Here is a 25,540-nt window from a genome sequence, read left to right as displayed (position 1 = left end):
AGTCAGATGCCAAGAAGGTCAAGGGCACCACAGCCTTCTACAGTAATGGCACAGGTTGGCCTGATAGGGTGAATGGGATCTCTTACCATGATTTGAGCACTGGCAGCTGTGTCACTATCTCATATGACACTGCAAGGCCCTCAGATGAGTGTTGGGGGTGGGGTATAATAATAAAAAATATGTTTCTCCTCAAAATCAGAAATCCTAGCATTGGTAAGCAGAAAAATATTTAGTGTGAAGGCAGAATTATCCTGCCTATCATCGTCTATGTCCCAGCTTTGCTCAAAGAGGCCAGGCAGCTCCCACTGGGAACACAGGATCTAACATAGGATTGCAAGGTGATCTAACTTCATTGCTGGGCACTATTTCAAACTAAAGATGGAGTGTAAGTGATGATGAATAGATGGTCTGTAATGGCCTCTGTGTACACCTGGGTCCCATGAACTAAAAGGGAGTTGATGTGCACTGAAAAATAACCATTCTCACCAGAGCCAAAGGGGTGGCATCAGAAAACTCGTTCTGAGAATTATTTTTTTTTTTTTTCTGGAGGAGGGAGAAAACAAGAGGGAGGCGGAGGAGCCTAAGGGGTAGGGACACATGAGAGTCATGGCCTAGCCCCATGGAAAGAGGGCAGGACCCTAATGGAGCAGGGCAGTGGCTATTCTTGCAAGTTCCCTCCTTCCCAGAACCCTGCCTGCACTTTGCTTGTTGGTGATTTCCCAATTGAAGGCTGTTGGGAATTACTGCAAGACCATCAGAAACAATAAATCCATATTCTGGCTCTTAAGAGTGGCTTCCAGAATTTAGAGACTTTTTACCCAAGTCTGGCTATTTACTAGAAAGCTCCCCCATGGTCTCTTCTCTCCTTTTTGGCAACAGAATTCAGCATTAAATCAATCAAGCTCATTTGTCTCAGCTCAATGATAATAACAAGATGCTGATTTTAAGAGCAAGATCCTGGATCGGTGTTTGTGCTTCAGAGAGACATTGCCCTCTAGTGACTAGAAGGCAGGTTGTGTAAAAAGACAAAACATCATGAGTTTTGTAGAGTTTTATATGTCAGAGCAACACATTCAATTGAAATTTCTAACAGACAGAGCAATGCTGACTGTGGAGAGGGCTCAGAATGCAGCAAATACTCATGAAAGCAATGAAAAAGAGAGGGAGAGAAAATGGTCATCACATTCCCTCCAGATGTTCTGAACAAAGAACTTTTGATTAAACTTACTTCAAGAAAGTCAGTATTTGTCCAGATGCTCACTTTTTAAAAAGAAAAATTATAAATATGAAACATAAAACTTATTCTGTAGCAAAAACACAGTGTGGTATCTCTTTTTGGAGGAAAATCTTGGGATGAGGCCGTGATTTTGCAGTCAGGCTTGGTGTATAAGTGAAAAGCTATTTGCAGAAAGTTTACTGTGGTAAGAAATATGATAAGTACATTTGGCAAGTTTCGTTTTTTTAATAAGAGACCTCCTGTACAACTCTCCCACAACCACAAAAAAACGCCTCACAACAAAACCCCCCACACCCAAGCAGACCTGCACGAGATGATGTAAGACAGTACCTCAAAGATGTCTCTGAAAGGAATTAATTCTTGTATTCAACTGCTTCTATGAACACTTTAGTCCTTTCCTCAAAGACTTTTCCCTTTGCTAGGGGCGAGCTGAGTCACATCTTTCTGTTCTGGAGAAAAAGCTGCAGGACTGTTCCTGTGTCTTTGTAGTCAGTAGTAATGTACCTTCCATGTTTCAGTGGTGACACGGATACTTTCTGCAGCAGCATATGCTAGCTGATGCATTTCCTTGTGTAAACAAGAAGAAAACAGCAAAAATTGATTAAACTTGGCTCAAAGCAGGGGTCCATCATTGTGTGCTTATTTCCTGGCTTTGCTGAGTCATTCCTGGCTGTAAGAGGCTGCCACTCTCGCAGAGCAGTGCAACATTCCGTGTCACGGCTGCGCAGCACACGGTGCATGCCCATGGTTTTGCTTCACAGTGGGCTGTGAAGCCCAGCAGCTGAGGACTGATACACAGCTGCATCCAAGTTAAGGTATCACCACTGAAGCATTTTTTTTCACCCAGCTATAAAGGGAGATAAATTCTTCAACAGCCACAACTAAATCCCACAAGAACCATACATCAGAGCAGTACAATATATTAAATTTGGGATTAACAGCTCTGAATGTTTTGCACTATCCTCAAACAGTTTGAATTGCTTTTGCGCTCCTCTAACTTCAGAAGCCAGCCCTTCAACCACAAGACAAAATCAAGATGAAACAGGAGACATTACTTCATTGCCACAGCTGTCTGACTGGCTGGCAGACTGGCATTTCCTTGAGCTTTAATGAAACAGCTCAGCTTACAGGAAACAGAAAAGCCACACTTGAACAGGAGGCATCATCATGAAACTGACACTTGTGTTCCATTTAGGGAGCCTGGAAAACAAAGGTTTAGCAAGAGAAGTTAACTGTTTGGAACACTTCCACACAAACGCCATTTGGAAAGGCGACTTGGAGGGTATTCCGAGGATCTGAGCAAAGCGGGTGCCCGTTTACATGGTGGGATCAGGTCTATACATGGTGAGATCTGATGCAGGAGACACAGGACCATGACCAGACCAGGACCACACAGCTGGGATCCTTCCTGACCCACATCTACTCTGCTCAAGAAACTGTAGAAGACAGCCTGCTCCAGAAGCAGAGGCTGCGCTGCGTGCCTGTACTGCAGTTTGCCACAATGGGGAGACGCCGCGCCGCGGATGTGCCTTGTGCGGCTTCCTGCAGTGTGGGATGCAAATCCCACCTCGGCCAGCCCCCTTGGCAAAGGACTTGTTTACTTTTCTGCACAGATGTGACAAAAAAACCCCACCAAACCAAACCTAAAATCCCCCCTATATTGGCTTAGTTTCAGCAATTTAATAACATTAAACCCAGCATTCTTTATATTAATTCTAAAGCTCTGTTCTTTTGAAATACTAAAATCCATTTTCTTTTGAAACATCCACAAAATTAAAAGCACTGGGGGTCTTGGAGCTAAGAGCCTTTGTAAAAAAGAGTCCTTCTGCACTGCACCCAAAAATAGGTGGGTGTTAACAAATAGGGAAAGACCTGCACCTTGTCCAGCCTGCTGGATAGAGCTGGGAATGGGAGTGAAATCTGCTCTGCCAAAGCCCCCTGATTGTATGGCACTAACACAACTGGCAAAGGCAAACATGAAAAAGACATATTTGAAGCAATTGGAAGAAAAATATAAGTGAAGGAGAGAAAAATGAAGAGGCAAAACCCACTGTTCCTCTTCTTGATTCCATTGAGCTCTTCAACACTAGCAGCATGGTTAAATTCCTACTGGATTCCTACTGGAGGATAGGAATGTTCCTCTGCCCCTCTGCAGAGCTGGCCTGTGAGGTAAGCAGGTAATTAAACCCGCTGTCCTTGTGAGAAAGGCGACTGTAGCAACAATACATGTGCTAGGTTACAGAGGCAGCAGAGCGAGACTCCTTTGTGCTGGCTTTCAGCTTAGGTGCCACAAGACTGGAGACACGGAACAAGGCAGTTGCCTGCTCTGACTGACACACAAAGTTGGGTTTCACTGGCTGTAGCTTCCAAGCAGGCTGTCACTCATGAAAGCAAATTAGATCAGCTGGGCATCAAGTGATACCTCCCATCAGTTTTCACCGCCCACCGCTGCCAGCTCAACACTTCTCTTTAGCGCTGCATGTGCCAACTGTCTCACAAAGCCAGCTGCAACATCTACTGGAAGGACACGGGGAGCAACCACAGGTGGGGAGAGGAGCTGGGGGATCTACTCGGGCTAGGGGCAAGACCTGTGCCTGCCTTAGTCCAGGCAGAAAACAGGGTTCTCCAAGAAGAGTGCCAGCTTGCTGGCCACCAGGTCCAGGTCACTGGTGTTGGCATATTTGAGCAGATTGGTGTTCTTGAGAAAGTAATGCTTGAGGAAGTGCTGGCTTACACACTTGTGCAACTTCTGTACCAGCCTCAGAAAGGCTTCAGGGAAGCAGCGCCAATCCTTGGTGCGTGGGTATTTTTCACACGTCCAGAATAGCACTGTCTGCAAGAAGCAGATGGGAGAGAAGATGTGTTAGAGGTTCTGTCGAGGGCTCACACAGCTTACTAAGGCACTTTTAGTGCTGGTAAATGGCTGACAGCCTTGAAAATCACAGAGACTCACGCTGCTACCTCCCTGTGTTAACGTTTCTGCAATGGAGGGATCCCAACTGACCAGGAAGAGCAGCTTTGAGGTGCCTGGTTAGGATCTCTCCCCAGAGGAGCCACTCTCCACTGACTGAGCCAGGAGCCCAAGGAAAATGATCTCACTAAAATAATCTTGGCCTATTTGCCATCCTCCAGCAGGAGGCTCTGCAGAAATGCCAGGCATTTTAAGCTGTAGTAGATGGCCTATTATGCAAGGGTAGAAGCCAGTAGATGCAAGGAGGGACAGAGCATAATGAGATCAACATAATTATTTGTTAGCTTCAGCTGTATTTGTGCTGAAGATACACGAAGATTTGCATCCTAAACAGACTGAGATTCCAAGAAGCTATTGCAGGTGCAAGGCTTGCTTTCTGCTCAAATGCTGTTTTTTTTTCTGACATGTGATACTTAACTTCATGTCTTATGTTCTATTCCTCCAAAATTATTTTATGCAATTTAACATTTGAGAAATACATAGTTAAAATAACAAAATGCATATGATTGTTGCTCTTATAGTATTATTTTTACACTGCCTATGTTGCATTTTCTCAGATTTTCCCATTACTGAGAAGAATTTTCTCAAGGAACTTGGACTTACTGTACCAAAAAAGCCATACTAACTGCCTTGGTCAGCCTGAAATAACATTTTAAAGTACAAAATCACCTATTCGATGTTCAATAATTCTGCTAAGTTCCTTAACTGTCCTCTGAATCCCAATTTTATTTTGCAAATTCAGCTACCCAAAAAGAGACTCACGGACATTTTGAGAGGTGGCAGAACCACAGCCTTCAACTTCTCTGTTTCTACAAAGGTAGAATTTCATCTATAGTTGTTCTGCTGACAAATTTCTTCTCAAACAGTTTTTCAAATGTGAATTTTTTTTTTGTTCACAGCTGCAATAACCACAAAGCCTTTTCTTGAATGCCACCAGGGAACAAAGACATAGTGAGGAATTCAAGCTATAACTCTCTGAGAGCTGCTCCTTGAAGACTTGCAGAGTAGTTACCTTCTGACACATTAAAACTACTTCAGCAGGCAGTAGTTGCAATGAAGCTTCTGGAGGCAAGGAAAACAGTGCTGCTTTTTCAGTCAGGAGGACAAACAAGTGATTTTTCCCCAGCATTTATGTCCCTAACTGGCAGCTCTCTACCAACAGCATAGAGTTGGCTTTCAGAATATACCTAGATCTTTTTGAAATTCCAGATCTCAAACTTCATTCCTATGCAGGAAAGCAAAAGAAGGGCAGTTACATGGTCCTCTCTGGCTTTCAGAGCTCCTGGTATGCAGATTTCCTCTGTCATAGAGGATCTTTTTTAATCCTAATTGTTGGATACCTCTGACAGGGGCAACCTGAGAATTTGTGAAGAAGCAGGGGAAACATGAGAATGTGAAGAAACTTAACACTAAGCCTCTGCTCAACTGCTGGTTTAACCATGGACTGTTTCTCTCATTTTTATTTTTTTCCTGTTTTTCTTTTTAATGTGAGTAATTTTGAAAAATTCTTTCTGTCTGGTAAACCATCCTCTCTTGCTGTAAAAGCCGGAACTATAGTTACAGTAAAGAACTGAAGAGCTTCTAAATAGTTTCCTACTTTGATCAAGAGTCCATGCATGCAACAGCACTTCCTGCACATTTGCTCCTTCAGCCAGGGAAAAACATTGTTCCTAATGGTTAAATGGTTTTCCATTTTGTCTTATATATGACAGTTTTCCCACCAGGTAGTTCTTAGAGGCACTGAGGAGTTTTGCATCCAGCTAAGCTCTAATCAGCCTCATCAATTATTTTTTTACTCCATCTTGACTTAGAGTAGTGCCATGACTGTAACAGCATGTGATGGTCACCAGCTTTTTCTTTAGGAGGAATCTTAGCATTGCATCTGGTTTTGGACACCAAAAGATCAGTAACTACTGTAGGAACCTAATGGCTTGAGGCTTCAAGGTGGGAAAAGTACAGCCTCTCCCTGGCAACTCCAGGAGGAAGAAGTCCCAGGAAACAGGATTTTTAATCTATAATCTAACAAATTATGCTGCCTGTGGCCCATTGGTGTCTGCAGCTGTCAGATGTGGGGACACAGTCATAGCAGAGTCTTCTCTCTCTTTTTCACAAATCTTGCTTGAAGCCATCTTGAACCCTGAAATAGGTGCAGGGAGGGTGCCACCACCTCTTTAACTCTTTCTTCCCTTCCTAGCCCAAGTGAAACACCACCAGAACTGTAGTTTTCACCTAATTCATTAATAATGCTCACCTAAGACAGTTTTGTTTGGTGCATATCCACAAAGAAAAAAAGCACCATCTTCCACCAGAGAGACATGGATATAGATGGCTGGGATAATCAAGAAGCAGGAAGTAAGTGTGCAATTACAGACAACAGTACAACGTGAAGTCAAAACAGAGCAGGGGCCTCGACTCTATTTATGTTGCTGCAATCATAATGTTCCTACAAGCCTTAGTTTCTTATTGAAGTTTGGAACACATATTTAGTGAACTCCTTGCCACCATAAAGCAATGAAAAGGTAGAGCAGTTTTGACAGTTACCTTAGAAGTTACACAGATGCTACACTGACTTACACCACAACATTCTGACATTACTGGATGGAAGCCACTGCAACAGATCCCGTGACTGTATGTAGGTATCAGGGTGATGCCTACCTGAAGGTGATAAGCTGTGATGACAGGCTTATTCCCAGCACACCAGACATCTTCCTTCATCTGCCTCATGACCCTGAAGCACTTCATGCGACAACCACCATCTTCATCAAGTCCCTCCATGAGGATGTGCTCAGCACGGGAGAAGCACAGCTGCCAGTGGTAATTAGAGCGGGCTAGGAGGTCGAAACCCAGCGACTGTGGAACGACAGGGGAAGTGTGACAGCAGATCAGAGGCAAACTTCTCCCAGCAATGCAGACAGAGGTTACAAAAGCATGTATGACATCTCTCAAAGCCTATTCTAAACAGGGTTAGCAGAGGCAGCAAACATGAGGCGCGCTCCCATCTTAATTCTTAGTTGAATAAACATGCATTTTGCATTGTTTCCTTGTGTGCTGGTATGAGTTACTCCAGGGAGATCCTGTTCTACAGCTATCAGGCACAGTATCAGCAGTGCCACTAAAGCAGAGGTACAGCTCTGCAGGCACTTTGCTGTGGAGCAGGAGGTTGTGCATAAGAGGGGAGCAGGACTGGAAGGTGGAATGGGACCTGCAGTAACTTGGCAGCTGGGACTGAGCTGGAGTGCCATAATCCAGCCATGAGTGTTGTAGGGAAAGATGGGATTGAGCTGGAGGACAAGACACCAGCCCATTTGCTGAAGTACATGAGGCAGAGCAAGAATGGTGCACATCAGAGCTGTGTGATGCAGGCAGAATTGTTTGCTAGAGACTCACGAAATAAAAAGTTAACTCAGATTTTTTTCTACAGAATTCACCACTGTAAGGGGGGGAAACAAAATCCAAATAAATTCCAACAGAATATTTTGAAACATTGCTTCTCTCTTTAGAGAATACATCTTCTAACCCTACTGCCATCACCATGCAGTTCTTCCTTTGGGAAAACACTGTCAGACACCTGAGAGGTAAATTCCATCCCAGAGTCAAGGGTGTTTTTTACACTGTTTACCTTGATGCATTGCACTTTTTCCTGAGAAGGCCAACGCTTAAGGCAACGAGGCCACCGGGCTTTCTCGGGCCAGCACGTTGGAATCTCCACAGCAGGTACCAGCTCCACCTCAACCTGGGATTCTGATGTCTCCACAGCCACCCGGACCACTGAGCTGAAGCTCTCCAGCACTGTCACTTTACCTGTGAAAGGACAACAGGAGAAGAAAATACAGATAAAAAGGTCCTTTTCCACAAGCCAAGCAAGAGGCTGTCTAGGACTTGGAGGTCTATTGTTCTGTCTTAACACTTTCTCCTCAGTAACACATGAAGACTATAAGAAAAGCCTAAGTCTATATAAGTCTATCCTGGGGAAGGAGAACGGGAAGATGAAAGAATAATGTTCTTAACTTTACATTCAATTATCATGCTTTTTCTTTTTTCCTTTGTGGGTACTCTTAAACCCTAGGATCAGGTTCTTAAAAATAAAGCTAGACAAGTGGTGCAACCTAACATTTCTAATGATACACTACAAGGAGATCACTGCAGATTGGAGAGGACCAGATGAACACTTCCTATCTAAAGATGTTTTTCTTCCTTCAGAGAACCTGAAATCAGATCTATTCCATATCACACTTACTACTGCCAGACATTCAGAATGTTTTGTGGGGTATCTGTAAAATTTGCTTCTGGAGATGCACTTGCACAGAAGACAATACCAGAATTTATGGTCTGTTGTACAGAGCAGTCACACAGAAAAGCCTAACTGCTACATCACTGCAAGTGCTGAGTGTTAAGAAGAATTAGTTCCAAGGTGATTTGGAGGAAAGATGTTTCCTCAGTGTTAAAGAAGAGTGGCTCATCTCCAGGAACAGCATGATCTAAGAGTACAAAAAGGAAAGCAAGCTGCAACTAATGGACTTTGTGGGATGTTTCCTGTTGGTCCAGTTGAGTTCATGGAAGAAGTTTATGTCCTGGTCACTCTGGCAGGATCATTGTCCCTTCAGCTCTGCCATCTGAGCCAATTGTGTGTTCATCCTCTAACCCACTGAAGTGAAAGGCTGAGCAGACGAACATAAGCAGTTTAAAGAGCGATGTGTTATCCCAACCTCATTTTGACTGGCATGTGCTAAGGAGCAATTCATGGGGTGAATTACCTTGCAAAAAGTAGAGTCCATCCCAACCAGCACTTTATTAACCTCAGAAAATCTATGTGCTATTTCCCTGCTGAGCCAAGCCTGGCATCTAAACAGGAACTGTTCTGTTCCCAAGCTCCCAACAAGGATCCCTAGCAGCTGAAAAGTGTTAGAGCAACCACTGCGTCAGCATGTAAATATGTTCATAGTGTTTCCAAAAGCATTGCAATGCTTATACCTATTTTTCCACTACTGAAAAGTGAGACATCTCAAAAACTGATTTTGCTGGTGCTGACGTAATTAAAAAACAGGGAAGCAAAGAAATCAGTGAAGTTTTCTGTAACTTTAGCCATACTGTGGGATGAAGGAAGTCCATTCTTCACAGAAACAAACAAAAATGGTAATTGCTTCTCCTGACTTCATCTTAGCTCATCTCCTCCCAGCGGACCTTACAAAAAAGGCATCAGAATCATCAACCTACACACCACTCTCTGGGGTCCTTGCAAATACCTTTCCTGCAACACTCAACTTTCACTCAAGAACTTGATACTGACTGCTGCCCAACACAAAAACTTTCACTTAAGTAAAGCCTCAGAAGCAAGCCTGTTCCAGCTGGTCTTTCTTGTGAGCCTCAATGGTGAAATTTCATTCCTATCCACCTTTCCATTCCTATGATAACAAGTATTTCCTGAAAAAAATGCCATTATCTAGAAGAGCTTGACATTAACATTTTTTTTCCCTGTGACTACAAATCAGAGTGCAATCAGATGAGTGGAAATAGCTTCTATTGCTCTGAAATATAGAAGACTCATTAGGCTACTGATGAGTGAAGTCATTCTGGAAACATGCTATGGGAAGAGGCACCACAGGAGTAGCCTGGACACTGGGGAAAAGAGCTCTTGTCCAACATATTTTGCTTCAGTAGAAGTACTTCTACTTAGTTCCCACCATCACATGCTGGAAAGCTGTGGACAGCTAAGGTTTCCCCAGAGCATTATCTGCCCTATAAATATCTTCAAACATGTTCTTCTCAGATGTACACATCTTTCCAGTACCCAATTTTCCTATACTACCTTCCTTAATAATTTAAATATATTGCAGGTGCTGTAGTGAAGATTTTTTTTCCCAAACTAACTCCTAAATGTTCTAAAAATCTGGGCTGCCTCTTAGTTGAACTGCAAGGGTGATGTTGCTGGAGACCCTACCCAAATTCCTAAGAAAGGAGAAACATCTTGGGTACAAAGAGCCCCAAAACTACTGAATTCTATCTTCAATGTAGGTCTGTCTACGTCACTGCAATCCCTTGAAGGCTTCCTGGTTTTGGAGAGTTTTGCTCAGCTTCTGACCATACAATCCAAACACTCTGTGTGTGTGATGGGTTCCCTCACATCTGTCCCCACCAAACTCACTGGAGAGATTACAGGATACAATCGACTTCTCCACCAGCTCCCGGAAGACAATAAGGACTTTGGCTGGAACCAGATCACCTTCGATGTTCACATCCTCTTCATGCCACTGCTGAAGGCTTTTTGAGAACTGCTCCACCTCCAGCCACTGATGCAATTCCTCAGGGTCCCGCACGGAGGAGAGGAGCTTGGCTCCATTCACGGTGTAATAGCGCCAGTGCCGTACCTGGCATTCCCTGTAACCGGTCAGGCCACGCAGAGGAACTGTGATGAGGAATTGGCTGGGTGCTAAGACCTAGGAGAGTTCAGAGAGATTGAGAGAGGAGACAAGGGCAGATCCATGAGCTAAAGTCAGGAAAACAGGGTTGAGGAAGTACTAGGTAAAACTGGGGGCTTTGAAAAGAAGGACAAACCATGGTATGATGGGACTGACTGAACACAGCCAGGACCTGTCTAAGCATTATCTTGGAGGTATGCAGACTAAAAGGAAATTGTCTTAGAAGGCATCTGATGTGAAGCTCTTAGAAGATAAGAGCTCACTGTCTGATTTGCCACCACACCTGCCATGCTTTCCCCCTTTTCTTGTTATTTCTAGTCTGCAATTGCATGAGATGTAATAACCAGCAGCTTCCAAGAAGCAGGAAGACATGAGAAAATATGTTTTGAGAGCCAGCCAAGGGAAACCCAAATAGTGGTAGTTATTATCTCAGAATTGTTACTTGAGATAAGCCCAGAGTCCAATGCTAGTAAGAACTATGGCAAAAAGTTCACCTTTCTGATCTCTTTCAAAGTCCACTACAGACATTAGCAAAATAAGGCTATGGCCCATTCATTTTACGAGTGTTTCAAGTGTTTCTGTTTGACTGGCCTTTAAAGGGACAGAGACATAAGGCAAGTGACATGCTTGAGCTTACAGAGGCAGTGTCACTCCCAGAAATAAGTCCAGGTCTTGGCCAGTTGTAATGTATGGAACTGCATCTCCTGATAAGCATGACAGAAACAGTGTAAGGATGAAGGCAGCAACCAATGGACAAGGAAGCCTTAAAACAGGCTTGTTTGCAAGCCAGTTCATTTGCCTCACTTGAGGAACAACCATTTTCCAATTAAAAAACAGTATTTGCAAGGAAAGAATGAGGTGACTCACAAAACATCATCTGTCTGGCCCAGGGTATAGCCAGACATGTCCAAGTGCTACTTTGGAAGCATCTGGCAGTTGTGGTTCCAGAAGGGGTGTTCAAAGTCCTTCAGATTTTTACCATGTTGGATTAGGAACTTTTCAAGTCCACTTGCTACCAAGCCTAACTTACAGTGGCATAAGTAAGGTGAAGCTGCTGCATGAGCAGGATGTGAAGTGACAGCCACTGCTGCAAGGTGGTTACACCCATGGCGAACGAAACACGCTTGTCACTCTCCTGTAATAATCCAAAACACTCTGGTAGCCTTCCTCAGCTCAGCTGATTTAAAGTATTACCACAGAGGTGCCAGGGCCCTGAGGGCACTAACAGGTTTTTTTTGTCCCTAAGCAGCCTTTCTGGGTCTTCTGCCCATAGGTCTGGGACCCCCATTTCAGGTTAGCCCTGGGCTCCAGTGTGTGGGGAAGCAGCTTGACCTCAGACATGACTTATCAGCAGATTTCCCTGATGATCCAGACTCTTGGCTGACCCAGCTGCCCTCCTTGCATCTGTCTCAATCAGGGACCACAGGGCAGGGGCTGTATTGCTATGCTCACCTCCTGCCTCTCTCTCTCTCTCACAGGGAGCAGCTGGTCCTCTCTGCTCCCTGGCAAGAGATTTGGAAAACAAAAGATGGCCAGCCAGAAGCACAGAAATAGCAAAGAAAACACCAGGATGCTGGTCTTCTGTCAAATATAAACCATAAAGGCAGGAGGATGCTGAAAGGATGACACTGCAGATTAAGCTGACCTGCACACGTCAGGTTTGGTAGGGCAGCTCAGAAACAGAGTAGTAGGCTCCATAAGGAAAAAATACAATGGCTGTCATGCAGTTACTGTGGCTGTGGCTCACTGCCTCAGCCACATTTTCAGGTAAACAACCATTTCCCCCATACCAAAATGCTGTCTTGTATGCACTAGCACCCAACAGATTGCAAAGGGAAGAGCTGCACATGTTATGTGAGTGCCTACAAATGCAAGTCACAAGGGCCCTCCACCTGGGGCTTACCAGAAAACAACAGAATGCACAAGGCTGGGATTAGCACTGTAAAGCTGGGCAGTTGGTATCTTCTTGGCCTGAACAAATCCCAGTCCCATACCTATGCTCTGTCACACGATGGTCTCACATGCTGTGTGCAGGCCACAGGCCCCAGAAAGTCACAGGCTCGAGCAAGAGTCTCCATTTCTGGGTGTGTAACTTGTGGCCAGTTCTGCTGTGTTAAAATCCTGTCTAGAGTATGCTGGGCAAATGATATATAACCTCATTCTTGTGAACCTGGCCAGGCTGTTCCAGAGAGACAGAAACATTAGGTTAGAAAGAAAATAATTATGCTTTGAGGGAAAAAAAAAGCAAGTCTTTTGTGCAGAGGACAAAACAGTCATGGAAGGATCCGTTTGGTGGGTGAAATTGTCTGGAGAAGAGGGTGTGTGAGAAGGAAGTAAGCACAGGGATTATCAGGCACCAGGAAGGCTTTGTACCTGGATGGATGGGTGGAATGGGCGCTTCCTCCGAAGTATAGCTGACCACTTGGCCAGTAAAGCTGGCTGATCCTGAGAGAAGCAGAAGGGAAGACAAGTACACAGAACAGAGAGAAAGCATCATTCATTCACAGCAAAGGTCATTCATTCACAGAGCAAAGCTGCAAGCTTCCCTGGATGCTTGGAGTTTGTTAAAGGAAAATTCCCCCATTTCCCCCACCTTGATTAAACAGTTGGCAATGCCACTGGGCAGTGCAGTACCAGCAACTAGTCTGGACCTCTTCATTATAACTTTACTAAAGCCTCCCCAGCGTTTTCATCAGCCCTGCACAGTTGACAGTTCCAAAAATGGTAGGCCACAACAAAAACAAACAGTTAGAACTTCTAAAAATTAAATAATCTGTTTTGTTCATATGAATTTTAATTCAGGTTTTCATTAAAGCATAACTTTTTTGTTACGTGGGTCACAGGAAAACACTGAATACCTAAAAACTTTTCTTAACTATTCTCCACTCAGTCCTTCATATTTAGAAGGGAGCTTGAGGCTTCTCAACAAATCTAGATCTTTCACCATGTTAAATTGATTCCTTTTAGCTAGAAGCTGAGAGTTTGAAAAATCCTGTAGATTTAACTGACAGAAAAAAATATGTTGCAAAATTGAACACGGAATAATGAATACATTGACTTTCCCTGGACACAAGTCTCCTCTATGTTAAAGTATGTCAGTAATAGTATTAAAGTTTTCAATCTTTGGAAGTAGACAGCCCAAACCAAAGTAATTTCTCATCAACCCATTCTTTGGTGCCCCACACCTACAGCATAGTTAGTCAGGTCCTCCTAGTGTTACTTCCACAGATTTGTAACACTGGGTTAAACATGAACAACAGATCTGCCACTTTTCAGGAAATAGATTTTGAGGATTTCTTTCAAGCAGAATTTGTTCAGATCTGCATACTGTAACACCAAGTCACTGCTCATAATGGATTGCCTTGGTGGTTTTGTTCTGCTTTGCTTTCCGGAGCAACAATTTTACCCTGACCCTGGTCCTGTCAGACCTCACTAGCCAAACAGGCTTGTTTCACACAAGAGCTGGCTGGCAGAGTCTGGCACTAAGGAACTCATGGACCAGGATGTGGCACTGTTTTACGTCACTGTGGCCATACTTACTGACAAGACCACATGCTCTGGGATACACAAAATCCCAGAAAAACAATGAATCTGCATGCCTTTGTCCCCAGGGCAATGGCCACATTTCAGACTGGGTGATTATATTTTGCCTCCACCTCCATACCCTTCCAGCAGCTTCATACAAAGACTTCGTCCCTTTCAGTCCCAGAGAGCTGCAAAAGTTGCCTTGTGTTTTTATGTATTTGCTGTGTTTTGATCTGTAAATGGCTGTGGTTCAGTATAATGACTGACATTAGTATTTCAACTAGTTCAGATGAAAAAAATTGTTTTCATCTGAAGTTGCCATTGCTGTGTTTATTTCTTGTGTCTTTACTAGTTACTTTTGTGTAATGGAGTCACAAGAAATAAGCAGCCTTCTTCTGTCACAGCTGGGACAGGGCATTATTATTTTTACGTCTGAAGGTCTAAAACAGGGAGGCATTTCACTTCTCCCACTAATAAGTATTATATTTTTCCAAATGAAAAAGAAATTCCAATTCATGACAAAGAAAAAACATATTTTTCAGAAGGAGCTTTCTAATGTTCATAGCAGAAGAAGGACTTTTAATTCTTCTTTCATTTTTTTTTAGTGAGTTGACAGCTTTTCCACCTGTAAAAAATATGGGTCATAGCTCATGAAGGCATGAGCATTTTTTCTTACGTTACTGCTGCATAAGTTTTTCTTTCTGTCTCCCAAAGAGCTTTGGCTTCTGTTTGTGGATTGACAGCTCTGGCAATAGATGCTGTTTGTAAACACAGCAGCTGTAAGAAGAGGCTCTGCCTGATTTACCCATCTCTCTTCGATGCTGCTCTGGCTGTGAAATGTCCATGAGTGAGTGCCAATGACCCAGTCACTAGAACTCCACAGTGAAGTGTCAGCACATGGTCTGTGGTGTTCGGGTGAGGTACCTGCCCATACAAATACTTACATAATGGAGAAATCACTTCCTGGTTGCCTACAGGCTGCCAGAGAGTGCATTAGAGCTCTTGTTCATACCTTAATGTTCTCATTGTGAATGCCAGAGTTGGAGATAGCCTGGAATCGCACAGCCTTGTAGCTGATTTCTGCGGTCAGCTGCTGGATGATTTTCTGCACCTCCTCCACTGCTTTGGAAACCAGGTAATGCCGCCGTTCCACCTGTCAGTTCCAGGAAAGACACTTCATGTTACAGGTAATTGCAGTCTTTGTCTCCAGTGCGAAGCAGACAAATCAGCTTAAAGCATCCTGAAACATTTGTGCTCGTGCTGCACTGGGAATAAAAACTGTCCCCCTGTCTATTGCAACCAATTTACCATGAGACAGAGCTGAGAACACCAAAGGGTCAATATTCAAGACTATTGAGCATTAATTGATATTTCCATGCCAACACCACTGGATGGAAGGAAAGGAGTTCATTACACAGATAAATTTGTTATCAACTAATTCTAGTCTCAATTCTTTATCCATTTGATGCAGAATACCAGTTACTCCCCTGCATATGGTAGCCATTCTCAAAGTCAGAATATGTTCCATTCCAAGAACTGACAGGACATCAAGACTTAAGAGATCTGTCCATTAGTCAGGTGGTAGATGTATGTGGCATCATTTAGATGCCTACCTTTTACACTGAAAGTATCCACACTGTCTTTATGGCTGAAGTACAGATGAGACTCTACTCCTAGATAGTGTAAAAACATCTTACCAAAGCCGGCCCCATTGAGAACTAGGTGTTTGTGTGGCTTAAAGGGTAGTTTTTCAATTCAAGAAGTAGTTGCATAATGAATTATTGAAAATTATTTCAGTGAAATGTCTGAGTCTTGGGAGAACTAAGGTGAGGGGTGGACAACTCAGAAAAATATAAGATGAACCTGAACCTTCACTTATGACTAAAAATGAAGGAAGCACAGGGGGACTGTCACAATCTGAACAAAGAGATTCAACAAGAGGAACATGAAGGAACGATGTTAGTAAGGGACATTTAATATTTCCCAAATATCCTTACACAGAGTGAGGAGATTCAGCTACTGTTAATGAAATTCATTAACATATTTATCATTACTTAAACAACCAGAATTACTTATGGAGAGTGAAATATTAAGACTGTTTACTGTTCTTTTTTGGATCCTATGCTTCATCTCATTTGGTTGCAGCTTTTGCTTTCTCCGTGATTCTTCTTTTTCCTCACCATATTCTACTAAACCTTATTGTTTGCAGGCAAGAAAAAAAAAACAGAAACAGAGTTCATCACTTGGCTAAAGTGAATGATAAAGCATAATTGCCACAGTCAAACATAATTGCTACAGTCTTTTGTTATTATCAAAGACCAAAAGGAAGCAAAAGCATAAGTTAAAAATTCTGTACTGTGAGGGTGATGAAGCCCTGGCACAGGTTGCTCAGAGAAACTGTGGGTGCCCCATCCCTGGAAGTGTTCAAGGCCAGGCTGGACAGGGCTTTGAGCCCTAGTCCAGTGGAAAGTGTCACAGTCCACGGCAGGGAAATTGCATTATATGATCTTTAAAGGTGCCTTCCAACCCAAACCAGCCTATGGCTTTCTAAAATTCCTGTGTCCTGTTTACTCAGCATCTTCTTCAGCATCTAAACAACTCTCTATTCTCTTTTACTATCAGCCAAAAACACACAAGTGTGTTGAAATTTGTCCCCAGGGCCTGGAAGAGGACAAATAGATTAACTTCTTCACAAAAAGGACCATTCAATGGACTAAAGTGGACTAGTGCTAGCCTCACATCCATTAACCCATGAACAGCAATTGACTAAAACTGAACTTGAAAATGAGCAGAGTTTGAGTACCTTCCTCCCTCAGACAATAAAATTAACAATACTTTTACTAAGCCTGACTAGCTTTTGGAAGTGGGAAATATGTCAGCCCATATTCCCTTGACTGGGCTCTCATCCACCCTTGACATTCTGTTTCTTTGCTATCTTAACACCATGTAGTCCCCTATGTTTATATAATGCCCTTTAATTTCCCTAGTAATTCACCCTCCTCCTCATTCCAATTCACCCTTTTCTCTAAGAGCAGTTTTAGCTACTTACATGTACTTAAAAAAAAAAAAACAAAACAAAACAAAAAAACACTGAAAGATTTAAGATTTTAGCCCATGTTCATTTTCACCTCCTCATCTCAGCTTTCATTTATGGCACTTCTCCATCTGTATCTACACTGTATCTATTTTCTCCACCTTGTTTTTTTTCATCCAGAACAACTCCTTAGAACAGTCCAATAAGCCTGACAAGATACCTAAAGGTTTTTCCAGCAAGTGAATGGTGAGTAGCAGAGAAAGTTGTCCATGTCCAAGAGCTTTTAGACAAAAAAAAAAAAAAAAAAAAAAAAAAAAGACTTTTTTTAAACTGAAAAGTATAAAAAGTATACACAGTGGGTTAGCTCAAACGGAAACCTAGAGTGCCCTCTGTATCCATTGCTCATGTTCTGTTCTCTCTAAGGGACACCTGCTGGAAACATTTTTTGCCACTTCCAGTATCCAGGGAGAATCCATTCAACCCAGCCTGGCCTCATTTAAATTCTGCCTTCATCACCTACTGGGTAGGCTACAGCAGTTGTCATGAATTCTTTATAAGAGTATACACTCAAAAAACCAGTTGAGGGAGTACCACTGAACACCTCTTTCAATGTGTACTCCACATCACTGGAGCAGGGATAAAAAACAATGGGCAAGGGACTGACAGAGGGTGCTCACTATAATTAGCTAACTATAATTAGCTCCCTAATCATCCTGTTGGAAAATATAACCTTCCTACAAAAGGGAGGGTAAAAAAATCAGAAAACAAAAGGTGAGTCTGAAGAGCCAAGGCATTTATCTCAGATACTTCTAGTACCAGCACAGACTCAATGGGAGAAGAGACATTGTATGGTCTTTGCTGGACAGTCACTTCTGTGACTCACTGGCATTCCCCTTACCAGGTCTTAACTCAGGGAATTGCGCTAAAACAAATGCGCAAAACCTGAATAACAAGGTCAATTAAGGTTTTATTAAGGGGGAAGGAAGCAGGATTGGGATTTATTAGGAACTGTTAAGAACATTTGGGTTTTCTCTTATTTACCCAGCCACATCCACACCTTATGCATTCAAATTTTTCCATTGATGAGCTGCTTAAGGATGACATCTCTGGTATTATAGAGATTCACTGCACCAGGTGGTTGACCTATTTCCAAAAACAGGCAGCATTTGACAAGCTGAACTGCCTGAAGTTGGACAAGAGACTCAGGAGCAGGCAGAAACTAAGAATCCATCAGAGCTGGAGGGCTGCTAGAAAACAGACTTCCAGTATAACCTAAAATATTGGCAACTATGAGCCTCCCTTGACTACAGTCTGCTTCTGTTCCTTGTACTTACGGCTGTCATATGAGCGTTTTCCTGTGCACGGCTTCCCTCTGTTCCCTCCTTTGTAGCTCTGCTTTTTAAATCTTCACAGAAGCATTCTCTGTTATAGCTCACTGAACAGATTCTCATGGAATGATTTTCCTGTGCACAACACTGCATGCCTGAAGAAGGTATATTTCTGGGAGAACTTTCCTACTTGCCACCAAAACATTTCCACAGAGAAAACAAACCTTTCTTACCAGCCCTTTCATTGTACTAGAATACATGATCCTTTACAGAAAACAAAGCCTTACACTTTCTCATTTTGAAATTATTTGTCACTTTGGTACCTTGCATTTTGTTGGGGAAAGCAGACCATAAAACAGGATCTAGCTAAGTACTGCCATGAAACATGTCAGCTTTAAAAAATGTTATGGCTCACTTAGATCTTTTATTAAACAGTATTGTATCAGAGAAGATTTTATTCCGTTTTATTTCATTTCATAATGGGGGAAAAATTGAGTACTGGAATAGCTTATAAAATAGAAAATGAGATTCCAGTCTGCATGTGCTAATGAGACATGTTATTTTAATCATGGTATATAGAAAAGTATCCTAAGCTGAGGTGACAGACTGATGACTGAATTCTAACAATATTGGTCTGTCTCTGCAGTTCCTACATGAATCTTTTTTAGAGGCAAATTCTGGTGTTGGTCTTGTTTTGGTCAAGCCAAGACCACCAGACAGGGAGAGAGGCAAGGACATTTCCTTAGATTTAAATGCTGTCAATTACAGCTAGTCTCACATCTGGAATTCCAGATCAGGAACAAAAATTCAGGATACCTAGAAAAAGAGGACAAGCACCTTGAAAAATTAGGCTACCGGCAGATAAGATTCTGCAACAGAAACCTAGAAATCTCATTAGAAATACAGTTCTCATTAAACTTCACCCAATCTTGTCTCAGAAATGAAGACAGCAGGCGAGCAACTAACTGTCAAATTTGGCACCCTTCAGAATCAACACCTAGTGTGGGAGACAGAAAATCTGGTCAGATAAAGTCTTACCTTGCTCTGGATGTAGATTTCTACATCTTCATCTGTGAATGGTTTCATGGCAAGATGGTCTTCGCTGCTCTTTAAAGTGTGAATTCACTCTTCACTTGTTCACCTGCCTCTGGAAGTAGAGGAACACTCAGAGAGAGCTGCTCAAAGCCTTCTTGCCCTGTGAAGCTCAGTTCACCTAATACCTCTGTGCTGTGGATGAGTAAGAGAAGAGAGAAGCAAGGAAGCATGCCTATTTTTAATAATTTTCTTTTTCTGGTCTGAGCTACAACAGTGACTTCCAGCTCATTCAGAAAACTAGCTCCAAATATTATTCTTTACATTCAATTGTTATTATTCATCTTATTACTTTTAAATGGTGGATCTTGCATGCAGGCACACACAAAAAAATCCAACCAACTGCTCTGTCTCAGGGCAGATGTGGAAGTGCTTTTCAGATTGCAGTGCAGCTTCAGTACAGACATGCACAGCATTATTACTCTGCATGCCACTAGTACGCCCCTGCCTCACTAGCCCTTCACTACACCCTTTCTTAAATGCTCTCAGTTATTCCTTGTTGACTAATCCACTCTCTTTCCATCTGAAAACATATGGGTATTTTTACACTCAGATCATTCACTGGGGTTGCAGTCTGCAACCCCTGCTCCCCTCTTCTCCCCTCTCCTTATATCTCCCCTCTCTCTCTGGCTGTATTGACAGTAAATATTGTGCAGCCTGTCCCCTCCTGCAGCTTGCTTCGCTTTCTTTACAGTAAACAGACAGAAAGCTGCCTCTCGTTTTCTGCCAGCAGCTCAGCTAACAACCCCATATGGATGATTCAGAGGCAAAAACAATTGATCAGGCCTCATTGATCCAGTGAAGCTTGGTTGCTTTTAGAAAGAAGGGTACATCAGCACATGGAAGGGAGTGACAGAGTATAGACATGAGATCACATGCTGCTAAGCATTCCTTATTAAGGAAGGCACACTCCACTTTTGGGTAAGATCACTATTTCTCCCTGGAAAATGAACTTTGACATCCCTTGACCAATTTACTGCCTCTGCAGCAGTTGGCAAAAGGCAGCACATGGGTGGGCACTGGGTGCTACCTCAGGAGAGGTACTGTTGTTGCTAGTTATCCTTCATTATGTCCTTCATTAAGTAAAATACGAAGTACATTAATTTATGTAATTGATTGGACCACAAATACCTGCAGGACATCTGCTTTCCCAGCACCTACAAAGCAAACCTTTCTCTGACAGACAGCTGCCAATATCTTTTTGCTGACTTGAGGATTCCTTCACAAAGATGTGTAGGCATTTACTTCCCAAACCAGCTTCCACTAGAGTTGGGCACTGAAAAAGATTTTCCTGATTCCCCAATGTTTAGGGACTCATACCATGTTTTTGCTCAGTTCAAGACTTACTGGCTATCTTTCCTCTGAGGGGACAGCAGTTTATGTGAGCTCTGCTAGGGAAGCCAGATAAAAGGCAGGGTCTGAAAGAAGGCAACTGGAGTAATAGGTTGGAACAGAACTTGTAGGGGCTGGTTGGATGGGATTATATCCAAGCAGAGTATACAAGAGAGCATTAAAAACATGCCCCTAAAACATTAAGTCCCTTGTGCTCCCTCAGACAGTCAGCTGCACATACAGCAGACAACTTCCTTAACACTCTTGACACCACTATACATTACTTTAATACTCAGAACCTCAGACGTGTATTATGAAGCAAGGAGAGATTAAGGGTCTCTCTTTCTTGCACCTGTAAGGTCTCTCCTCATGACAGCTGTCCAGAGACATGGTGCTGGCAGAGAGATTAAGTGGTTTTAGTCATTTGTCTTTTATATCATAGCATACCTTATGTTCATAATCCTTATTATTATAATCCATCCATTATTTCCATTTTATAAGTAGCATATATTATGCTACTATTTGGCTGACAGTAAATACTACAATTGATAAAAACCTTTGCACCACCAGCAAAATACAGGTTAGCGTGGTATCAGAAGCAGCAGACAGTGTTGACCTCACAAGAACTTGTGTTTGTCACATGAGGAGCAGATAGCACAGAATGCAGCAGAAAAGTAGAGGCAGATGGCCATGTGTGAAGAGGGAATGTTACTGCGGGAAAAGCCTGCATCAGAAGGAAAGAGTAAAGAGAAAGGACAGAGCAGAAATCAAACATCTGCATAGATTAAAGAGGATGTAGACACGAAGTGGCAAGAATCCAGGCTTCTCCAGTGAGGTCTACTGAGCTGATGCAGTGGTACTGCAGAGAAACCTCCATCAGATGGGTCCTTCTCAGGAACCTTCTACCATGACAGTGCTTGTATAAAGTAAGACAAAGGTGGAGAAAATCTGAGATGGATCCAAACTCCAACGGCTGATAAATACAATCTCCTGAGAAAATATTTCCCCTGAGCCTACAACAACTTAATTCCCCAGGCATGCCAGCAAGAGGGAGTGAAGAATGGCTATTTCTTTTTCCTTGCTCTTCAAGAAGCGCAGAAGGAAAGAAAGAGGGCATCAAGAGGATGAAGCCAGGTTCTTCTCAGTGGTTTCAAGCATCAGGACAAGAGACAATGGGCAGAAACTGATGCACAGGAAGTTCCACCTGAATATGAGAAAGAACTTAAATGTAAGGCTGATCAAGCACTGGAACAAGTTGCCCAGAGAGTATGTGGAGTCTCTCTCACTGGAAATATTCCAGAACTGTTTGTATGCAATCCTGTGCCATGTGCTCTGGGATGATCCTGCTTGAGCAGAGAGGTTGGACCAGATGACCCATTCTTTTGTGAAAAGCTCACAACAGCTTCATGGAGATAAAAACCACTCTGCTGAAGCCAGGCAACCATATGAAGACAAAACCACTTTTCAGTTCTAGTTAGCTCACAATCCATCAGATATCATTGACATGAGCACTATTGACAGCTTTTGAATTTGCTTAATTCAGCAAATTAAACTCCCAAGTATACTTGTTTCTAAGGAGATTCCCATCCACACTGAGAATGGCTATCTTTTTGACACCTCTGAATCCTCTTTCTTTTCTAGTGATTGTCTTAAGCCTTAAGATGTGCCTTAAGCCCCTGCTAGGGTATGGGCATACTTCTGAGAGACAGTTTCTCCAGACAGTTCTTGCTGAAGCACTGTAACCTTCCTTACCTCTTTGGTGGTGTCTCTGAGGAGGTTTTCAGCATCACATTTCTAATCCGCCAACCACAGACACCCAAATTCTGCTAGATGAGCATCCATTGATTTATACAGTTTCTCTCAAGCATTTTCAAGCCACACTTCAATACTTTGGTCTTCTCAAATCAGAGTTCCCTGCCTGCTGATCTGCATAAGAACATATGAAATGACTCAGCTGTATTACATCACCCCATTTATATTATTTCAGTTCCCATTTCATAGTATCTTGTAATGGAATTCAGATTGTGGATAATTTCCTTTGTACCTGCATCTTCATTTACTTAGTAGTACTCTTCGAAGAGGATTTAGAAATTTCCTAGTATCTGCAAAAACACTGAATCTGTGGTATATAACTTTCATTCATGCTGTTGGCAATATGCAGGACTGAATTTGATTTTGGATCTGTGAAACTCTTGTGAAAGTATTCTGTGAATATATGCCTTGAATGGTATTAGATTGGCTCTTGTATGTTCTGAAGATGCCAATTACTGATGCTTTCCATGCTTGCTTGGCTTTCCTTTCTTCACTCTTCAGTTTCACAGATATGACAAAGACATTTCAAACCTACAATCCAAAGTAATATGAACTGTGAACTGCACAACAATAAAGAAATCACCAACATCTTGTAAATAAGAGCAGCAGTATTAACTGCACAGAGTTGTCCAATATTGTGTCTTTTTCTGTTGGGCAACTATTTAGAAAAACTATTCATACGGAACAGTGAGCATGTATTAAAAAGCCTCTGCTAAATCACACAAATGAGTCAGACCAATGTACCACTTGTGACTCACAGATGATCTTGCAGTGGCAACAAATAAGCCTTGTTGAAGATGCTGCCTTCCAGATGAAATACAACCCTGAATTTCTAGTTGCTAATGATGACCCATCTCTTCTTGCTCTAATTACCGGAGGCATTAAGTCTGTTGCATTAGCTGAACCACGTACTTGGGTCAAGACAGACCACTAAACCAAATGATCCCAACAGATTTAATAATCTCTGACAGTTCTCTTGCCTTCTTAAACTGTTGTCCCATTTCTCCCCATTAGTGGATTAAGTGACTGTGCAAAATGAGTAATTGTAGCTTGAATCCCCTATAACATTTATGCTATGACAGTCGTTAGTACTGTTCAGCCTCCATTCAGAGGACAGCAGCATAACATAATCAGGCTTTTTGGGGCCAAAAGTTCTGGGAATTTATTTGGGTTTTTTCCACTCTGTCTTTTAACAAGTTGATATGAGTAAAGGGGATACTTCAATGACAAAAGCCTGGGATGGACTAGAGGGAAAAGAAAGTCCTGCTAATTCACTGTGACAGCACCAGAATCACATATGGGTGCCAAATTCAAATGCTTCTCCACTCATTCCCTCTCATCACCAGTCAATACTTGGCAGGCTCAAAAATGCTCTGAATGCTTATGCTGCTTGTTCTCACTGCCACACATTCTCACATTAGCCTTGGACCTGCACTTCATATCATGTAAGTTAAAGGTTTACATCCTTTCCAAACTAAGCACAGGATTGGATTAGGTCCAGTCATTTATAAAACCCAATACCTTTTTTCCATTCGTGGTCATACCAGACACGTCAGAAAAAGGCAGTAGAAATGAGTTCTCTTAATCTGGGAAGAGATTTGAAACCCCAAATTATTTACAACCTGAATATTTTCAGGCTGCAGTGTAGTATTTCCAAAGAGAGTGATCACTCCAGGATCACCAGCTGAGGATGTGGGAAATTCTGAAAAATGCTGAGATTCTAATGCTGCTACCCACCACTGACCAGCCTCAACTAGGAAATTCACCAGAATCCAGTCCATTCTGCAGCTGCTATTAAGCATCAAGCCACTGGGCAGCAAATATAAATTACACAGCAGTGATTCTAGCATTGCCAACATTGCTGGGACTTAGTGTGGTGATGTGTTCAGGGTCTGGGAATTTCCAAGTTTAAAATGGTCAACTCAGAAGATGGCAGGAGAGGCAGGAAGCTGTGAGTCCTGGCTGCATCAGCTCTGAGGCTTCCAGGAGAGCTTACTGAGATGTGGGACAGGAAAACTGGCATTTTGAGTTCTGAATCTATGTACTGTCCTCTGAAAGTTCACTGAAATAGTGTAAGTTCAATGCATCATAATTTAAACATAAAATATTCCACTAGACCATTTCTAAGGATAATTTTCCTCTATATTTTATCCATCACTAAACTACAACTACTGTTCCACTATTTCAATCAGGATGTCCCACCATCTTGAAAACCTACCTGCAGCCAACATCCACAAAAATGAGAGCCTTCCAGCACTTTTATTATATGCCTAAGTAAATAGCCTGCATGCCGAAAAGGAAATACTTGATACCACTGATTTAAACACATGGTTAGAAAAACAGCATCTGGAAAAAACATGTTTGGCAGAGCAACTGGGAAAACTTTTAGCACTGGAAGTCTTTTCAGGTGAGAAAAAGCTGCCTCACTTTTGATGTCAGCATAGGTTTGCTGGTTATTTTCAGGCATCAAAAAAAGGATTTTAAATTTAGGGGCACAGTAACTTGGGACAGAGAGATCAAGTCCAAGATTTACAAGAGCCAAACCAAGAAGCATGCTTGCAATGATGCTCTGTCAACAAGAGGGGCTGAATGAGACTGGATCACTGCATTTCCAGGAGCTGGTGATTTTTTTCATGACTGCTCTCAGAGCACAATGTTAGCCTGTATTATTTTTACACTTTGCTGTTGTGTCCAAATTGACCCGATTCAGAACTTATTGCTTGAGTCCGCAGCAGTTTGAAGTAAATTGAGTAAATTACCAGTGCTAAGTGAGAACAGTCACTCCAACACAAA

General features: G+C 42.5%; 1 protein-coding gene across 1 annotated transcript; it reads right to left on the bottom strand.

Annotated features, from left to right (window-relative positions):
- Nucleotides 1-2,347: 2,347 nt before the first annotated feature.
- MAB21L3 (mab-21 like 3) lies at nt 2,348-19,632 on the bottom strand. The gene is made up of 6 exons (XM_053934868.1): nt 19,550-19,632; nt 15,162-15,302; nt 10,351-10,642; nt 7,828-8,009; nt 6,864-7,058; nt 2,348-4,070 (listed from the first exon to the last, which is right to left on the bottom strand). Exons 1-6 carry the CDS (start codon nt 19,595-19,597, stop codon nt 3,837-3,839), a joined length of 1,092 nt encoding a protein of 363 aa, XP_053790843.1. The 5' UTR covers nt 19,598-19,632; the 3' UTR covers nt 2,348-3,836.
- Nucleotides 19,633-25,540: the final 5,908 nt, after the last annotated feature.

The sequence above is a fragment of the Vidua chalybeata genome, chromosome 2, assembly GCF_026979565.1.
Source record: "Vidua chalybeata isolate OUT-0048 chromosome 2, bVidCha1 merged haplotype, whole genome shotgun sequence".
In the NCBI taxonomy this organism is placed as follows: Eukaryota; Metazoa; Chordata; class Aves; order Passeriformes; family Viduidae; genus Vidua; species Vidua chalybeata.
The sequence above is the reverse complement of the archived record's forward strand: the minus strand, read 5'-3'. Positions and strand labels throughout refer to the sequence as shown.

What these genes read in the sequence shown, in the direction of transcription:
- MAB21L3 (XM_053934868.1), bottom strand. Translation starts at nt 19,597, where the DNA reads ATGAAACCATTCACAGATGAAGATGTAGAAATCTACATCCAGAGCAAG. An exon ending in TGTATCCTGTAATCTCTCCA is followed by an intron (nt 8,010 to 10,350) that starts GTGAGTTTGGTG and finishes GTCCTTTCACAG; the next exon opens with GTAAAGTGACAGTGCTGGAG. An exon ending in AAAAAGTGCAATGCATCAAG is followed by an intron (nt 7,059 to 7,827) that starts GTAAACAGTGTA and finishes GTCGTTCCACAG; the next exon opens with TCGCTGGGTTTCGACCTCCT.